Source organism: Emys orbicularis, chromosome 1, assembly GCF_028017835.1.
Source record: "Emys orbicularis isolate rEmyOrb1 chromosome 1, rEmyOrb1.hap1, whole genome shotgun sequence".
Lineage (NCBI taxonomy): Eukaryota > Metazoa > Chordata > Testudines > Emydidae > Emys > Emys orbicularis.
In genome coordinates this window covers 21,110,323-21,126,182 of record NC_088683.1, presented here as the reverse complement: position 1 = coordinate 21,126,182, position 15,860 = coordinate 21,110,323, and the positions used below count along the sequence as shown (strand labels likewise).

At 41.5% G+C, this 15,860-nt stretch overlaps 1 protein-coding gene across 1 annotated transcript in view; it reads left to right on the top strand.

The window, feature by feature from the left end:
- SEMA3A (semaphorin 3A) overlaps positions 1-15,860 on the top strand; it is a 423,962-nt gene that overhangs the window by 402,993 nt on the left and 5,109 nt on the right. The window contains exons 15-17 of the mRNA XM_065423447.1: positions 3,194-3,351; positions 7,583-7,650; positions 14,970-15,112. Of these exons, the coding sequence (XP_065279519.1) occupies positions 3,194-3,351; positions 7,583-7,650; positions 14,970-15,112 (369 nt within the window). The remainder of the gene's footprint in view (positions 1-3,193; positions 3,352-7,582; positions 7,651-14,969; positions 15,113-15,860) is intronic.

The following is a 15,860-nucleotide window of genomic DNA, read 5'->3' as shown; positions in this document are numbered from 1 at the left end:
GCCCCTCTCCGGCCCTCCAGCTGGGGAGCAGAGATGGGTGCCATTCCATGTGGCTCCTGGAAGCAGCGGCATGGCCCCCCTCTGGCTCCTACACATAGGGGCAGCTCGGGGGCTCCACTCTGCATGCTGCCCCTGCCCCAAGCGCCACCCCCGCAGCTCCCATTGGCCAGGAACTGCCGTCTATGGGAGCTGCAGGGGCGATGCTTGCGGATGGGGCAGCGTGCAGAGCCACCTGGCCGCACCTCCGCATAGGAGCCGGAGAAGGGACATGCCTCTGCTTCCAGGAGCCGCTTGAGTTAAGTGCCGCCCGGAGCCTGCACCACTGAGCTCATGCCCCAACCCCCTGTCCCAGCCCTGATCCCCCTCCTGCCCTCCAAACCCCTCGATCCCAGCCCAGAGCACACCCCAAACTCCTCACCCCCAGCCCCAGCCCAGAGCCTGCACCCCCAGCCGGAGCTCTCACACACACCCCCCCCCCCGCGCCCCAACCCCCTGCCCCAGCCCAGAGTTCTCTCCCGCACTCTGAACTCCTCATTTCTGGCCCCACCCTGGAGCGCGCACCCCCCAACCAGAGCCCTCACCCCCTCCCGCACCCCAACCCTAATTTTGTGAGCATTCATGGCCCGCCATACAATTTCTATTCCCAGATGTGGCCCTTGGGCCAAAACGTTTGCCCACCCCTGTTCTAGGCACTGCACAGTGCAAAAGTGTAAATGTAAACAATAAAATCAGCATGCTTTATTCAATAGTTTCAGTGGAATCATCACTATATATATAAACTAGGAGTGCGTTGATGTGATTCAGACAGCCCTGTGTACAGACCTTTCTGCTTACTCTTGCATACTTTACTAGGTCTGTGGGTCCCATCTACTGGTACTTCAAGACTTTACCATTGCTACCTCTCTGGCAGTCTTGCCAACTCAATTGGCATTCCCCACTAGGTGTCTAGCTAAGGCCTAGTGCTGGCTGGCCCTCTGCACAGGGGTGAATTTTACCCCTTGAATCAGCCCTTAACAATGCATTCAGAGTGAGGCTTGATGTGCCTCCTGTCCCTCTCTAGCTCACAGAGGTTAGATTTTGAGTTCATCACTAAGGCTCTCATGTGTGTTCCATCCCCTAAATCCACTGACCCCTGAGATCTGCACTGTTCTTGGTGGATCAGCAACAGGAGCAGGCCATCTGAGCAGAGCCCCTTGCCCCCCCGACTCCCTGCAGTTCCTTAAAAGCACTCTTTCTGCAGGAGCCAACACTGCCCCCAGAAATTCTCTCAGATGGGGCTCCACAATACTGAGGAAAAACCTGAAAAGTTACCCAGATTCAATCTACAATAACTTTCTCCTCATTGCCCCCTGAGTTTGGGAGGAGGAACAGGCCACAGAAAATCCCTGGTACCCCCATACCTATCCCCCTCCCCACCTGCTGCTATGAATACCCACAGAACAGAGTAGGGGAGCTGGAAGTAGCATTTTGTGGTGCAAGCCCTCACCCCTTCTACCTCTTGGGCTCAGATTTATGGGTTTTATGAACCCCTGTGCTCATAGAAGACATGGGTGGGATGGGACAAGTAGATCACGGGTAGATACAGGCAAACTTTTTGTCTGGAACAGAGAATTTCTGTGTTCCCACCACCCACATTTCCATTCAAGGAGGGGAGGGGAGAGAGAGAGACAATCCCTTAAATCTTCAAAAAGAGCTTACAGTATATTTGCATACATGTGTGAAGTACTATATCTTATTCAGTTCTCACTCTTTCTACTCCTGCATATTTTCATACTAGATAACATTCAGTCCTGTGCTGAAGAGCCATACAAAACCTATGCCCCACTTTCACGGCCTTGTGCTGGCTTGCTGTACAGGGATGCATTTTACATCTGTTATTCCAAACCATAGGAAAAACAGTTGTATCTCAGACATGAATGTGTGGTAAGTGATGGCAAATGGAGACCACTGCCACGTATTTTGACCCTCCCTTAACCTGCAGATCTTCCCTATAGTGCTGTTGTTTCAGCAGTTTGAAAAGATCTCTTCAATGGACAGCTTCTCTTGCTGTAATTTGATCTGATCATCAGTTGATGTATTAAACACAAATTGTCTTGTGAGAGTGCAGTGTCAGGCCATTCATGGGGATGACTCCATTACCATTTTTTGAGTTTCATATTGGCTGGAATTATTTATTATTAGTGTCCAGCATAATGGTCAACAACTGGATCCTAAATACATTGCTTTAAAGAGAAGCAAGTAGATTTGGATACCCTCTTGATTATAGGATTCCTAAACCACATAATATACTGAACCGATTGAACATTCTGAACTGTCCCATAATAAGTAAAATCTTTAAGCAACTTTCTTTTGGTCTTACTTAATTTATTTTAGATTTCCTATGACTCTCTGTGCTTCTGTTCAGTTCAGAGCCTCTCATTCTAGGGAGATTTATTAGAAATCATTTTTGACTAATCAAAAATGGGTACATTGGTGTACTTGAAACCTATTACAGTTTGGACTGAAAACACATGAGGAAGTACTTCTTCACACAACACACAGTCAATATGTGTAACTTGTTGCCAGGGGATGCTGTGAAGGCGAAAAGTATAACTGGATTCAAAAAAGAATTAGATAGATGCCTGGAGAATAGGTCCATCAATGGATGTTAGCCAAGATGGTCAGGGATGCAACACATGTTCTTGATGTCCCTAAACCTCGGACTGCCAGAAGCTGGGAATGGATGACAGGGGATGGGTCACTTGATAGTTGCCCTGTTCTGTTCACGTCCGCTGAAGCATCTGGCACTGGCCACTGTCAGAAGACAGGATACTGGGCTACACTGTCCATTGGTCTGACCTAATTTTGCCATTTTTATGGTATTGAAGGATAGGAACTTAGAGACATAGTCTACCTCGCTTCACTTGTGGCAATTCCATTGACATCCGTGGAGGTTTCATACAAAAATCAGTATCAGAATTTGTCCCATAGAAAGGAAATAATTTTCTTACTTGGACTTTTTTTTTAATATTGGGGCTGATTTGCCTCTCACTCACATGTGTGTAAATCAGGAGCAATATCACTGAAGTCACTGTAGACTGTAAAACCCATGTAAATGAGATCAGAATCAGCCCTCACTATATATATTTTTGATGTATTGTGCATGTCTTTCCAGTGAAACCTGATTATTTGCCAACTTGCACTTATTTCACAGCAACAACTCTACATTGGCTCAGCTGCTGGAGTTTCACAGCTTCCTTTGCACCGCTGCGACGTGTATGGAAAAGCATGTGCTGAGTGCTGCCTTGCTAGAGACCCTTACTGTGCTTGGGACGGCTCTTCGTGCTCGCGTTACTTCCCCACTGCTAAGAGGTAGGGACAGTTGCACATATCTGCATTATATACCACTTGCCTTAATTGATGATCTGAAAGGTGACCTGTGGCATTTCGAGGTTTTTCATGGGATGGATAACTGGAGCCCTTTCTATTTCAAAGAAAACATATTTGTGAAAGTTACAAGCAATATCAAGTCTTGGTAAGTGAACATTGCTACTTTTGGGGATGGCTTGGAAAGTCCATGATAAAAAACAAACAAACATTCAGAATGGTGCCATCTCTGAAATGGAAATCTGCTGTCTTATACAATGAAAAATGTCAGCAATAAAAAATGGAGAGAAAATTCATTGAGAGCTCAGGCCTGCAATCATTACACACTTATGAATACCGGTATTTAACAACTATAACATCATTTGCCCTACACTTTCAAAAGTTCTTGTGATGCTAACTGAATGAGAAAGCATTTGGGGCTTAATGAAAACTGACAGATAGATACCACCTTATTCTCTATTGCTCTGCAACTTGTGCAAAACTGGTGTAGCCATTCTGATTTGATAGTATTTTACACTCACTTTGCACAGATGTAAATGATTACACAAGAGGCATCGTGAAGAAGTATCAGGCCCTGTACATGAAAAATAATATTTGTATTTTTCTAAGTACTGTGGAGTAGCTGTTTAGCTTAACGTTTTTAAAACATGCATTTTTAGCCTCCAAATAAACTTTAAATCTATTGCTATTAAGAATTGACTTTGGGCCAGGGTCTATAATCTGCTGTCAATTACTCAGGTATAAACAAAAAGGAGTCCAGTGGCACCTTAAAGACTAACAGATTTATTTGGGCATAAGCTTTCATGGGTAAAAAATCACACTTCTTCAGACTCCAGGCATCTGAAGAAGTGAGGTTTTTTACCCACAAAAGCTTATGCCCAAATAAATCTGTTAGTCTTTAAGGTGCCACCGGACTCCTTGTTGTTTTTGTGGATACAGACTAACACGGCTACCCCCTGATACTTAATTACTCACATGTAAATCTGGAATAACTTAACTGATAAACATTGTTGCAAATCAGATCAGAATTTGGCCCATGGTCAGCATATCATCACCTTCCAACTATCAGTATTTTAGACAAATTATTGCAAAAAAAAAAAAAATTGCTCAGATGGTGATAATGTAAAAGGGAATATGCCATAGGTGTCTTACATCAAAGGAGACATGAGAGATCCAAGCATTTATGTACAGAAGAGGCAAACTTCATCTTGAAGCTAAAGTTTACAAATACTTCAGTTAGGAATTTCATGCTTCCAAAATGTATTTAACTCTGGGGGGCGGGGGCGGGGGCAGGAGCGGGGGGGGGGGGGGGCCGTTGGTTGGCTGCTGGAAGGGATGAGATAATGTAAGGGACAGTAGGGAGAGTTTCCTCCACAGATATTTCAGCTGGAGAGGATTGAAATGTCAAGCTTTGTACCTCAGTGTAGCCTAAGCAAACACTTGGGGGGGGGGGGGAAGCTGCTTATGAAACATAGTCTTATTTTTGCACCAGAATATTGAAATAATTTGAGGCAAAATAATTCTTCCCGGGGGAGGTAAAGAAGATAAACTAAATACACCAGTCACAAAATGAGCATTCCTGGAAAGAACTCAAATGCCATGGCCTCCCACTAATGCATCTCTACAAGTCCAGATTCCAAAAGTGTTGGGAATGCTGTGGCTTGGTGCATGTGTAGAGATGATTTGCTTATAGTTATTTTCTTTATCTGTCTGTCTTTTATATATTTCCCACTCAGTGTATCTTTAAGGAGCCTAAATGACAGTTTAGAAAGCCTATAGTGTGACCATTTGACTCAGCCTTGTGCAGATGCTTTGGAGCTCATGTTTCATAGATCACCATGCTGGCTTAATGCTGAAATGTGTGACATTTGCTTGATATCCTAACTAAATGCTTGATCCAAAATCCATTGACATTAATGGGAGTCTAATTAGGCCTAATTCCTACAAATAGAATTCTATAAATAAGTTGGCCTGTGGAATTTATGAAGGGAGTGACAAACATTGCATTTGCAGCTCATTTGGGCTGGGTGTGGTTCTGATTCACCCATATTGCAACTAGCTTTCCATGGGGAAAATACAGTGCAAACTGGAATGGGTGAGAGAGATGAAGTATATCTTTAGAACATCCACCTAAACACAGAAGGGTGTCTTCTATTAAAATGCTTTCATGCATCTTGTTGTGTCATTACAGTGGAAAATATGATATTAATAGTGGTAGACAGAAGTGTCTAAGACATCTAAGTCCCACTGACTTTCAGTGGGATTCATGCACCCAAGGTGAAGTGTTCAAAACCGCATAAGTCCCATTTTCAGAAATAAATTAAAACTTAGTCTCCTCAGTGCCTAAAAATCACCTTTGAAAATGGGACTTAAGGGGTATCAGCTGTGGAATTTGATTCTGGATCCGGGTGTGAATTTTTTGACAATCTCTCCAAGAAAAAAATGATGATTTGTTGAAATCAAAATTGTGAGAAGAATTTCCTCAAAATTCCCGTTTCTGAAAAAAAAGAATTATGGGATGGGAAAACCATTTTCCAGCCCATTTCTCCCTTCAGCCAAAGTTTGTTAAGCTATGCAGCATACCCAATAGACTATCTATTCATTCGGGGCATTGTGAAAATTGGATATGCCCATGGAGGAAGATAGTGAGGAGATGCATCATGAAATCTATGGATGAAGAGAGTTATATAAGTGCTGGGTGAAATGTTCAATAGCTCATAAGTCCCATTTTCAAAAATAAATGAAACTTAGGCTCCTTTCTGACTAAATCACTTTTGAAAATGATATTTAGGTGCTTTTTTTTCAGAAATGGGAATTTTGATTTCAACAAATCAGCATTTTTTCATGGAGAGATTGTCAAAAAATTCCCACCCAAATCCAGAATCAAATTCCGCAGCTGATAACCCCTAATGGAGAACCCCCTGCATGCCTCCCCCATCAGTTCTGGGGCTGTTAATGAATTGTGTTCCAACTGATTTTCACTCTAACAATGGGAGGGGTAAGAGATGATCTCTCTATTGCAGAAACCATTATATTTGCTTAATTTGTACCATTGTGACTGAAGGGTGAGATCAAGTGTGGCTCTTACAAGGATACTTCACCTTTTTGTGCGTGTCAATGGATGCCATAATCTGACATCTCAATATTGTTCGGCCACCTAATCCTTTTTGCTTTCTCCTGACTTTGCAATCCCTCTGATTTTCTCCTATTCCCAAAGTAAAGTGCTTGTTCTCAAAACACATCTTTGTTTGCCCTGTTCTTTTCTTCTTTTTTAAATAAAACTCCTTTTCATGGGCTGAATTGGGTTTTGTATCACAGCTGTTTAGGTAAGAAAAGAAACAGACAAAGCTAGCACAACAAATGCAAACCAAAGAGAACAGTATAGAAAAATATGTTTTGTTTTGTTTTCTGTAAAACACAACATTTTTCCAAACAGATCAACACTTTGTCAAAGAGAAGAGATGGAGAGCAAATTGGAGGGAGAATATAAAGTTATATTAAATGGGACTGTGATAAGAACTAGAGAGGGATTCAAGCTACACAATTTAGATCTGGACTTCGAATAGACCATTTTTCAAGGATGTTCCGATTCAGAATTTTAATTCAGCCCATACTAAAGATGAAAGCCACTTGCAAAAACTTGCATATGGATTTAGATCCAAGGTTGTGGTCAAACCAGAAGAAAGTTGAGTTAAACATTATTCTATCCATCTCTAAATATATTAAGCCCTAGCAGTAACATTGTAGTTTGCCAAATAAGCCTCTTGCCTATAATCTAGAAGAATCTAACGATAAAGCTAGGCTATTTAATGTAATCTCAGTTTGTAAGCAAGATGGTGCCATTTTAAATTCCTTGTATTTTCAATAAACATTAAACAGGCTGCACTTTGTACATGTTGGACTCTTATTAATATACATTTCAAAAGACCGATGAATTTACCCATAATCAGTATTTTTAGGAGGGCTTACTGTACATTCACATGCATTTATCAATGACTGAAGCCTTCATTTGGAAGCATGAAGAAGTTTATTATCTACAATGCTATAGAATGCAATAAAGTATGAAGTTCTTTACTTACCCTGCTGTCTTCTAGGTGATGTTGCATGCCCCATATAACAGTAAATAACAATGCCCTTCTTTTTTGGCTTACCTAACACAAATACTTAATTTCATCTCTGAGAAAGTGAATAACATTTTCTGATGTGATTTTCTTAGGCGTACTAGACGACAAGATATCCGAAATGGAGATCCTCTCACTCACTGTTCTGACCTGCAGCATCATGGTAAGAAATAGATATTTTGTTTAAGTACAACCAGCAGGCATGTCATGTTCAGACTGTGCATGATTGCCGTGGGAAGCAAAAGTATGAAACAGGAGTGAAACTATATTGCCTACTCATGAAAAGTTAACTTGCCTTTGGTCGTTAACCTAATTTTGATTGCCTGTAATAATCAGATCAAGGATTCAGTATACTCTTATTTGCAAGCTAATAACACATTCAAACTTTTTTAAACTTTCTGATGCACCTGACATTGTAACATAGGAATAAGCTTTACATATTGAATGGGAAATTATCATATTGGTCATCATCATTGCTATCATCAATGTACGTGTTGCTTTACATAGAGGTGACACCATAACTCACTGCTATATATAGTGATGTAACAAACCATATTGGCACAGAATTATATATGCTTGTAGTGGAAAAGAACTGTTACATCATCTAGTTAATTCTTGGGACAAGGATTGTTTCCTGTAATATAAACAGACTGGTCTAATTTTAAATGGGATAAGATTTCTATACTTTTTTTATCCCTCTATTTTGTTCCTGGTTGTAGAGGTGCCACAAGGGGGAGACAGAGACAGGCAAATCCTTCCCCCCTCCACATCCTAACACATTGGTATAATTTTGTCCCCCAACTGGGACATGCTGGCTACCACTTCCCGCAGCTCCCATTGGTCAGGAACCGTGGCCACTGAGAACTGCGGGGGGCCTTGCCTGTGGATGGTCAACATAAACAAAATGTCTCGCGGCCCACCAGCGGATTAACCCGATGGGCCGCATGCCGAAGGTTGCCGACCCCTGCCATAGACAATGGCAGCAGTGCAAGAACTCAGGCTGATAATGCTGCCAGGCCATGGGGGTGATTCTGCCTCTCCAGGGCTCTCTGCATGCTGCCTGTGGGGGACAGGGGAAACCGAGGAGCTCTGGCTCTGGGGGTACTGTGCGGGGAGGGAGGATGCCAAGGAGCTGGCTCTGGGAGTGCTGGTTCTGGGGAGGGAGCTGTAATGACCTGGGGAACAGTGTTACCACTGCCAGGCCTTTTTCACTGCAGCCACTGTAGTCCCCACCCGGCAGCCCGAATCCACCGCCATCTCTTCATAACAGTGTGGGGTGAGGCTGGGCTGGCTCAGTCCCAGGAGCAAAGGGCCCAGCCTGGCCACCAGGGGGCGCGAGCACATAGTGGAGGGGCAGTGGGACAGAAAAGCACCAACCTCACCCACCAGTTCAATTTTGTGGCTCATCCCCCATTCCCTTTGACCCACCTAACTCCAGCCCCTAACCCCATCCCGCAGATATGTCTACCCCAATCTCCTCCCTCTGCAAGGGTCAGATTTTTGTTTTAGTAAGTGGTTGTATGTCAGAAGACAAACCTGTCTTCCCACAGGTACCCAATTTTCTGCCACACACTTCACAGCATTCTCATTAAGAGAATGAGAACTTTACTTTTTGCTCTACATGAAAAAGAACACTTAGACGATACTTCCCTCTGCTGGAGAAAATTGACCACTGTTGCTTTGTGACATAAGTGATGCTGGTGTTGGTTAAACCAATTAATAGACTTCAGAGATATACAAAGTGGAGATGGCTGAACAGGGAGATATCTGGGATCCCATGTGTCTTCAACTCCTTATAATAACAGCAACTAATCTATGCTCACATTGCTGTATTACATTGCAGTTACACTGCTTATTTCTAGGGCTGTCAAACGATTAAAAAAATTAATCGCGCTTAATCGTAAGATTTAAAAAAATCTTGATTAATCACAGTTTTAATCTCACTGTTAAACAAGAATAGGATACCATTTATTTAAATATTTTTGGATGTTTTCTACATTTTCAAATATATTGATTTCAATTATAACACAGAATACAAAGTGTACAATGCTCACTTTATATTATTTTTATTACAAATATTTGCACTGTAAAAAAGATGAACAAAAGAAACAGTATTTTTCAATTCACCTCATACAAGTATTGTAGTTAAATCTCTTTATCACGAAAGTGCAACTTATAAATGTAGAATTTTTTTTAACGTAACTGCACTCCAAATGAAACAATGGAAAACTTTAGTGCCTACAAGACCACATTTGTAAGGCAATTTATTCCAGTGCTTAACTAGCCTAACAGTTAGGAAGTTTTTCCTAATGTCCAACCTAAATCTCCCTTGCTGCAGTTTAAGCCCATTGCTTCTTCTCCTATCTTCAGAGGTTAATGAGAACAATTTTTCTCCCTCCTCCTTGTAACAACCTTTTATGTATTTAAAACCTGTTATCAGGTCCCCCCTCAGTCTTCTCTTCTACAGACTGAACAAACTGAGTTTTTTCAATCTTTTCTCATAGGTCATGTTTTCTAGAACTTTAATCATTGTTGTTGCTCTCTTCTGGACTTTCTCCAATTTGTCCAAATCTTTCCTGAAATGTGGTGCCCAGACTGGACACAATACTCCAGCTGAGGCCATATCAGCATGGAGTAAAGCAGAAGAATTACTTGTGTCTTCCTTACAACACTCCTGCTAATACATCCCAGAATTATGTTTACTTTTTTTTGCAAGAGTGTTACACTGTTGACTCATATTTAGCTTGTGATCCACTATGACCCCCAGATCCCTTTCTGCAATACTCCTTTCTAGGCAGTCACTTCCCATTTTGTATGCCTGCAATTGATTATTCCTTCCTAAGTGTAGTACTTTGCATTTGTCCTTATTGAATTTCATCCTATTTACTTCAGACCATGTCTCCAGTTTCTCCAGATCGTTTTGAATGTTTATCCTATCCTCCAAAGCTCTTGCAACCCAGGCTTAAATAGAGTACTTTCCGGAGCCCCCTCCAAAACCACTTCTAACATGCCATAAAAGCTCCAGGGGTGTTGAAAATATTTACTGGAGCTCCACTCTGGACAGCTCCACCTGAATTTAAGGCCTGCTTGCAACCCCTCCCAGCTTGATATCCTCCAGAGACTTTATCAGTGTACCCTCTATGCCAGTATCTAAATCATTGATGAAGATATTGAACAGAACCAGAACTAATCCCTGTGGGACTCCACTCGATATGCCCTTCCAGCTTGACTGTGAACCACTGATAATTACTCTCTTGGAACGGTTTTCCAACCAGTTATGCACCCACCGTATAGCTCCATCTAGGTTGTATTTCCCTAGTTTGTTTATGAGACTGTCATGTGAGACAGTATCGAAAGTCTTGCTCAAGTCAAGATATACCACATCAACACTTTCCCCAATCCACAAGACTATATGGACAATGACAGTCTGCAACTTTTTATGATATGCATTTTACCAGATGGTGAACTAAGGCATTATCAAACACCATCTAACTGTCCATTCTAGCAACCTACTAGAAACCAATCATGTGGTACTGTATTTTTCATTTGGAAAAACCTACTCTAATCATCCAAAGTCATATTAATAAACACATTTTCAAATACATCAACAGGAGACGCATAAAGCTGATGGCAAGATACCCTTCATGAAGTCAAATTCAATGAGAAAACAAAGTGGGAAGTGATTAGAAACACAGTTACAATGTCTTGACAATGTCCTCCAGCTTTAGTTCCACAAGGGACTAGAGCTTAAAGACACTGAGTTCAAAATAATGCACATACTGGATAGCTTCAGTTGTTTGATCTAAAGTGAAATTTCTCCCACCTGAATTCTGACTCCGTTTAGGTTGTCACATTACAAAAATTTCATTGAATTTAAACTATGGAATGTTACCAGATGCACTCACTATTTCAGCTGGAAACGTGTGTCACACAGCATACAACTGAGCTACTTGATCCTATGAAAAATCCTTCTAAGCTGTTTTCCATGTTGCACCTGGCAGTCTGTTGTGTATCAGATGCAGAATGGGGTTCCTCTGCATGGCAACTGCATGCTCTGGTGGTCCTTCCACCCACTCGCACCTCCAGGAATTCCTGTGCATTCACTACTGGTTCATTCTCCCTCCTTGTGCCAGGGAACTGCATGAAGAGATAATATCTTTTTTTGTGTTAAAAAGGACAGGCTTTTACCCTTTTTCAAAGACAGTACAGAGCAACTTTCACCAAGAGGCCTCTGAGGCCTGGTCTACACTGAGGGGGGATCAATATAAATTACGTAACTTCAGCTATGTGAATAACGTAGCTGAAGTCGACATATTTAGATCTACTCACTGCGGTGTCTTCACTGTGGTAAGTTGAAAGCTGACACTCTCCCATCGACTCCACCTGCACCTCTCGCCCCGGTGGAGTACCGGAATCGACGGGAGAGCGCTCAGCGGTCGATTTATTGTGTCTAGACTAGACGCAATAAATTGACCCCCCCCGCTGGATCGATCGCTGCTCGTCGATCTAGTGGGTAATGTAGACAAGCCCTGAGTGTTTGAGCCATTTGAATGTGCATAGGACAGGATACAAATAGCTTATGCACCAACCGTATCACTTGGGTGTATAGAGAAATTGATTTCAGAGCCACAATAGAACATGAGCACTGTAAGCCAAATATTGAAAAGTGCCAAACACCCACAAAAACCATTTTCATTAAAAGGAGTTGTTAATGCTCAATGTAACCAGTCACTCTTGGTCAAATATTAAGGTGTGAATCCAGATTCACAGTCCTAAACGCATGAACCTTTCTGCTTGAGCTAAAGGACAAGTCCCCCAATGGTATATGTAGTGGATTCATTAATCTCTTTTTTAAATTATTTGCCATTAAATGGGGACAAAGATCCGCATTTTCCTCATACTAGTTGCAGGGGCTCACAGCACCTCATGGAATATGGCCTTATGTAGAGAAGCATCAGTATACAGAAAAATCTCCTTTGTGTAAGTAGTTTCCCATTCTAAGCACTTCTGTTATGTCAGAGGTAATGTATTTAAAGGCAATTTATCAGGATAGTAAATTGATCCTGTCATTAGATTCACTTTGGGAATTGCGACATTCTGACAGGATTTCGGTTTGAATTTCATGGCCAACTTCATGACTTCCATAGCCTGCTGATTCTTCTAACTGCTCCTCTGAACTTTCCAGCCTTTAATTTTCCTTCCCAGCTTCTCTCCAGGCTTTTCCATCACTTCTAGGCATGCATCCTGCTTTCTTGACTACTCCATCATTTCACCTACCTTCTTGTATTCAGTCTATCCCAATACTACCTGACTCTTACAACCCTTCCTGCCTTCAGCACCCCTGAATCATAGAAGTTAGATTTCAAAGGCCTATTTGATCAGCACCAGCCAATGCACGATTACTGTCCACAATACATTTTCTTGGGCTATGTCCTAATTTAAATGAGCTCAGTGATTGGGCTTCCTTCACTGAAGGTTTACCACAGTCTAGAACAGATCTCACCATTAGTCTTTTTTTCCTAATATTCAGCCTAAGTTTTCCTCTGCTAAGTTTCATCCCACTATTTCCACTTATACACACAGGGTCATTCACACACTACCCATTCCTCCCCTTTCTTGACATTTCCATCATTTCCCTACTTCTCCCAGGTTCAACCCAATGCTCTACAACAGTATTTTTGGCTGCTTTCAATTTTCCCACTCCTTCCCTTTCTTTGCTTTCTTGCATCGTGATCCCCCACCACTCCAGCCCAGTGCTCATCTGACAGTCTCCATAATGCTGCAGTTTCCAGATGAAGCCAAAAAGTTGCTTCACTCACTCGTGTATTTACATAGCACCCCACTTGCTTGCTCTAAAGCAGCGGAGAAAAGCAAAGCAATACACTTTCTAGCTATTTAGTGTTTATTGACCATTTGATGTTTCGTTACTAAGAGTTAGGTAGGCACCAATTCCTCTCCTACCCCACTTAGATTTTGAGGGCTGAATGTCATTAAAGAAAAACATATGATTACTGTATCAACATAAGCCATGACCATGGTTTTCTTTCTTCCCTTTGGCTCAGCAGTTCATCAAACAGACTGTGTTTGCTAAATAAAACAGCCAATATGATAAAGACATTGTGAAATCAAACAACTCTTGACATAGGATTGCTCTGCAGAGGTTTTTAATTATACATTCTTCCCTGGTTAAAAAAAAAATCAGATTCTTTAAAGATTTCCTATACTAAAGATCAAAGGGGTAATATGGAAACCACCACAAATAATGGCAAAAAAGCCAGGAAACCCCATGAGATCAACAGTGTTAAATAGCTTATCAATCCCTTTCTCCCCATATATTCTCCATTATGATTGTACTATTGACGCTTAAATCCATAACATTTTAAAGAGCTACAGTGGAGCATTGAAATATGATGCCTTACTGCCTCTGTGGTATTGGAGGAGACTCAAATGCTATGTAAGTCCTATAGCAATGTGATATTTCCAGCAAGTTGGTGGATATCATGGAGTATTGTTGTTACAAAAGGAAGTAATTTGTTTAACTTTTCTCTTTCTTTCCCCCCCCCATAATGTCTGTTTTATTCGTCTCATTACATTTCCATAAATTATACCACCAGAGGAAATGATTAACTGAAGATTGTTTCCTCAAAAACATTATTCCTGGTCATTAACAGCTGCAACAAACTGCAATTCTATATAATCTAAACACATTATTAGTACTTGTAAAAAGCCTCATGTTTTATTACTTTGCTCCAAAGAATTGTGATCATAAAGCCCAAGAGGCATCATTATAGACATTCTAAAACTACACCCCAAATGTTCTCATTGCATAGGTTTTGTCATAAAAAATGCTTGTCGTGACCTAGATGTTTTTGCTTGATGTCTAAAAACTAGGGTTGTGCAAAATATTCACAGTGAAATTTCTTAACTTCAGATGTTGAGGTTTTTACATTTGGCTCGACTAAAAAAAAATGCAGTGATATTTGTGTAGATAGGAACTTTCAGATTTTCCGAACTGATATTGATTTAGGGTGCCTACTCGAGACACCATAAGGGGACTTGATTTTCAGAGTGCAAGTGCTGTTTGCTGTAAGTTTTACACCCAGTTCTAATTCAGTCTTTGCGTCTGATTCTCCACTGTCTGGGGAACTTGTATAGTCATTTACACCCATGCAAAGTGGGCACAAAATGTTGGCATCCTTATATACCATAGATTATGTTGCAATTCAGTGCTATAGCTCTTAATACAAACACAACAAGCTTTCTTATTCCAGACACAAGTGTAAATATCTGTGAAAGGTGCTCAGTTGTGGAGAATCGGGTTAATTGTTGCCGCCTATACCAATCTACTAATCTGGAATATCTTTCCAAGATGGAGCAGTGAAACTATTTACCGAAAGAGCAAATAAATATGACAATTAGGATTTTCTTTGCTGACCATTTTCTTTTGCATTGGCTTTTATTTCTTCTTTTCTTGCCTTATAGATAACCCAAGTGGGCAGAGCCTGGAAGAAAAGATTATCTACGGAGTAGAGAACAGCAGCACTTTCTTGGAGTGCAGTCCAAAATCTCAGCGTGCTCTAGTTTACTGGCAATTCCAGAAGCAAAATGAGGACCGAAAAGAAGAGGTACAGTAGCATGAACTCAGATACATGTGTCACCATGCCCCAGTGAGTCACAGCTGCGAATACCAGATTCAGGACAAACTGCTGAGAAATAGGGCGGACTCACCCCCAAACTGGTGGTTATTCTATCATGAGCTTATACCAAGCCAGTAACAAAAGTAAACTTTTATCTCACCACACTGGTTAAAAAGAAGTCAAAAATGCAGTCTCCTTAGGCATTCCAGACTGTGTCTCATCACCCAGACACTGGACTCTATGATGAGTGGTTTCTGAAAACCAATTTCATCACATAGAGATCAGCCACATAGCCAGGTCAATAACTCAGATCTTACCCAATAATCATGCTATTGCCAATCCTTTAGTACCTAATATCTAAAGGTTTATTTATAAGAGAAAAGAAAGAGGGGAGAGTTAAAATGGTCAAAGAAATCATATACACACAATCATTGCAAAGTTCTTGGATCAGGTTGGCTTGTACAGTCTCTGGTCCTCAGTCCGTAGTCAATATGCTCCTTTTAGTGTAAATCCATAGTCCAGAGATCAGAGCAGGAAAGAGGCAAAATAGAGATGCTTCCAGGTCCTTTATACCTTCTCCCACGTGGAGGGGGTGCTCTCAGTCTTGGTTTGTGGAAAAGTACAGGCACAAAATGGAATCCAGGTTCACATGAGCATGTCCTTACATGGCTTGATGACTCTTAGGACCAGCCATAATATTCTGGCTAAAGCGTCCACAGGAAAGCTCACTGGGTGG